General features: G+C 36.3%; 1 protein-coding gene across 2 annotated transcripts in view; it reads left to right on the forward strand.

Annotated features, from left to right (window-relative positions):
- The window catches only part of ARL5A (ADP ribosylation factor like GTPase 5A), a 26,516-nt gene extending 24,975 nt beyond the window's left edge, over positions 1-1,541 (forward strand). For both annotated transcript variants that reach the window (XM_008071075.1, XM_008071076.1), the window contains one exon: positions 610-1,541. In XM_008071075.1, the coding sequence (XP_008069266.1) occupies positions 610-658 (49 nt within the window). In that variant the 3' untranslated portion in view covers positions 659-1,541. The remainder of the gene's footprint in view (positions 1-609) is intronic.
- Positions 1,542-2,178: the final 637 nt, after the last annotated feature.

The raw sequence follows: 2,178 nt of genomic DNA on the forward strand, positions 1-2,178 counted from the left end.
AGTGGCCACTCCTGGCCACCGCAGCCTTGACCTGCTGGGCTCCGGCGATCCTCTGCCTCAGCCTTCCAAGTAGCTGGAGCTACAGGCGCGCGCTACCATGCCCGGCTAATTTTTTTGATTTATTGTAGAGATGAGGTCTCACCAAGTTGCCCAGGTGGGTCTCGAACCCACAGGCTCAGGCAATTCACTCACCTCGACCTCCCAAGGTGCAGGATTACTGACTGAGCCACCGAGCCCGGCATCTGATTTTTTGGGGGGAATATATTTTTAGTAGTAGTTAAAAAGTGCAGGGTATTAATATTTTTAATATTTTGATACATATTTCCAGATATATTTTTAATACATTACTTCTCTGGTTTCTCATTGTATAATTACTGAGCTCCCTTTATGTGTCAGGCAGTGTTGTAGGCACTAGAGATATAACTGGACCGAAAAAGCACAGGTATACTGGATACGAGAATATGCCTTCCCTGTAGCAGCATCAAACATTGAACATTGTTGACTTTTAAATCTTTGTTGTTTAGATAAATGAAAAATAAGTATCTTCTGTTAGTTTACTGTTCACAGTTTTCAGTTCAGAACGTAATCAAATGATCTTGTTTTCTTTAGATTATGCCAAGGACTTGAATGGATGATGTCACGACTTAAAATTAGATGATCTCTACTGACCTCTTCTCATAGACTTTGTAGAAATGAAGTTCTGGACTTCACCTGAAGGCTGCAAAAATTAATGGTTTAGATATATTTATAATAAACTGATTTAAACTTTTTCTATAAGAAGAAAACTTAAGACCACTTATTTGAAAACAAAGATGAAGTGTCACCTTCCAATTTTTTTTCTCATTAGTTTTTTCCAAAGTAAGTTATTAAAACTGTGATTGACATTTTTCTCACAACATATCCTCTCAGGACATTGTGTAGCCTGTGGTAAGTACAAAGGGAGAGGAAGACATCTTGAACTTTAAGAGCTTTATTGTCAGCATAATCCTCCCTAGTTGAATGTTCTCTTTTGTTCCATTAAGTCAGAATACAAATCAGCACAAATACTCAGTTTCCAATGTTTTACAATGTAATATTACTTATGAAAAGTATTTTACATAAGATTGTGTATGTATTGTGTATATACCTCAAGTTCAAGCTAATGGCTTTGATTTATGTTCAAAAGAAAAGCAAATACCCTTAGTTATAATCATAATGAGATAAGTGTTGGCATTGATGTTAGTGCCAATTTGTACTTTTCCCATATGTTTTCTGTATTGTACTAACCAACCCCCCAAATCAATGAGCTGCTCTTAAAAAAAGAAAAAAGAAAAAATATGATATTGTGTACTATTTTTTTTGTTGACCAATCACACACATGGAAATATGTAATTTAGCTGAACAGAGTCAAATACTCTGCTTAGTATTACTAATGGGCAGAATTGCATAATGAACAATTACCAGATTATTTCTTTTATTGGTTCTTATGGCATCTAAATTACTAACTTATTAAAATCCATTAATCAGTCAATTGTAAGTTGTGATTAAAATTATCAAGTGAATTCTTTGAATTCTCAACATTACTTGGAAATTGTTGTGTGAAACATGTCTACCCAGAAATGTAATGTTCTATAAATGTTATTAATAATTTATGGTCTTTTAAAGTATTAAATTATATGTCAACCAGTTAAAGTGAATTTGAGAGTAAAAGTAAGACATATTGCCGGGCTCGGTGGCTCAGCCTGTAATCCCGCACCTTTGGGAGGTTGAGGTGAGTGGATTGCCTGAGCCCACGGGTTCGAGACCCGCCTGGGCAACTTGGCGAGCCCTCATCTCTACAATAAATCAAAAATTAGCCAGGCATGGTAGCGCGCGCCTGTAGTTCCAACCCCTTGGAAGGCTGAGACGGAAGGATTGCCGGAGTCCAGCAGGTCGAGGCTGTGGTGGCCAGGAGCGGCCACTGCACTCCAGTCTGGGCGACAGAGTGAGACTCCATCTCAAAAAAAAAAAAAAAAAAAAAGTAAGACATATTTTCCAAGCAACATCAGTAGTTTCTTAATTTGCAAATTTCTTATTTCAGAACTTGGAATACTTTGAATTTTCTTGTTTCTATACATTTTCTTGTATCTTTTGATACATAAATGTATTATTTGGCAATTATAAAATTCAAAGGTTTTTTAAATCCTTTTAAGAATTTGA

The sequence above is a fragment of the Carlito syrichta genome, unplaced genomic scaffold (genome assembly GCF_000164805.1).
Source record: "Carlito syrichta isolate Samal-C Ts95f unplaced genomic scaffold, Tarsius_syrichta-2.0.1 Scaffold314111, whole genome shotgun sequence".
In the NCBI taxonomy this organism is placed as follows: Eukaryota; Metazoa; Chordata; class Mammalia; order Primates; family Tarsiidae; genus Carlito; species Carlito syrichta.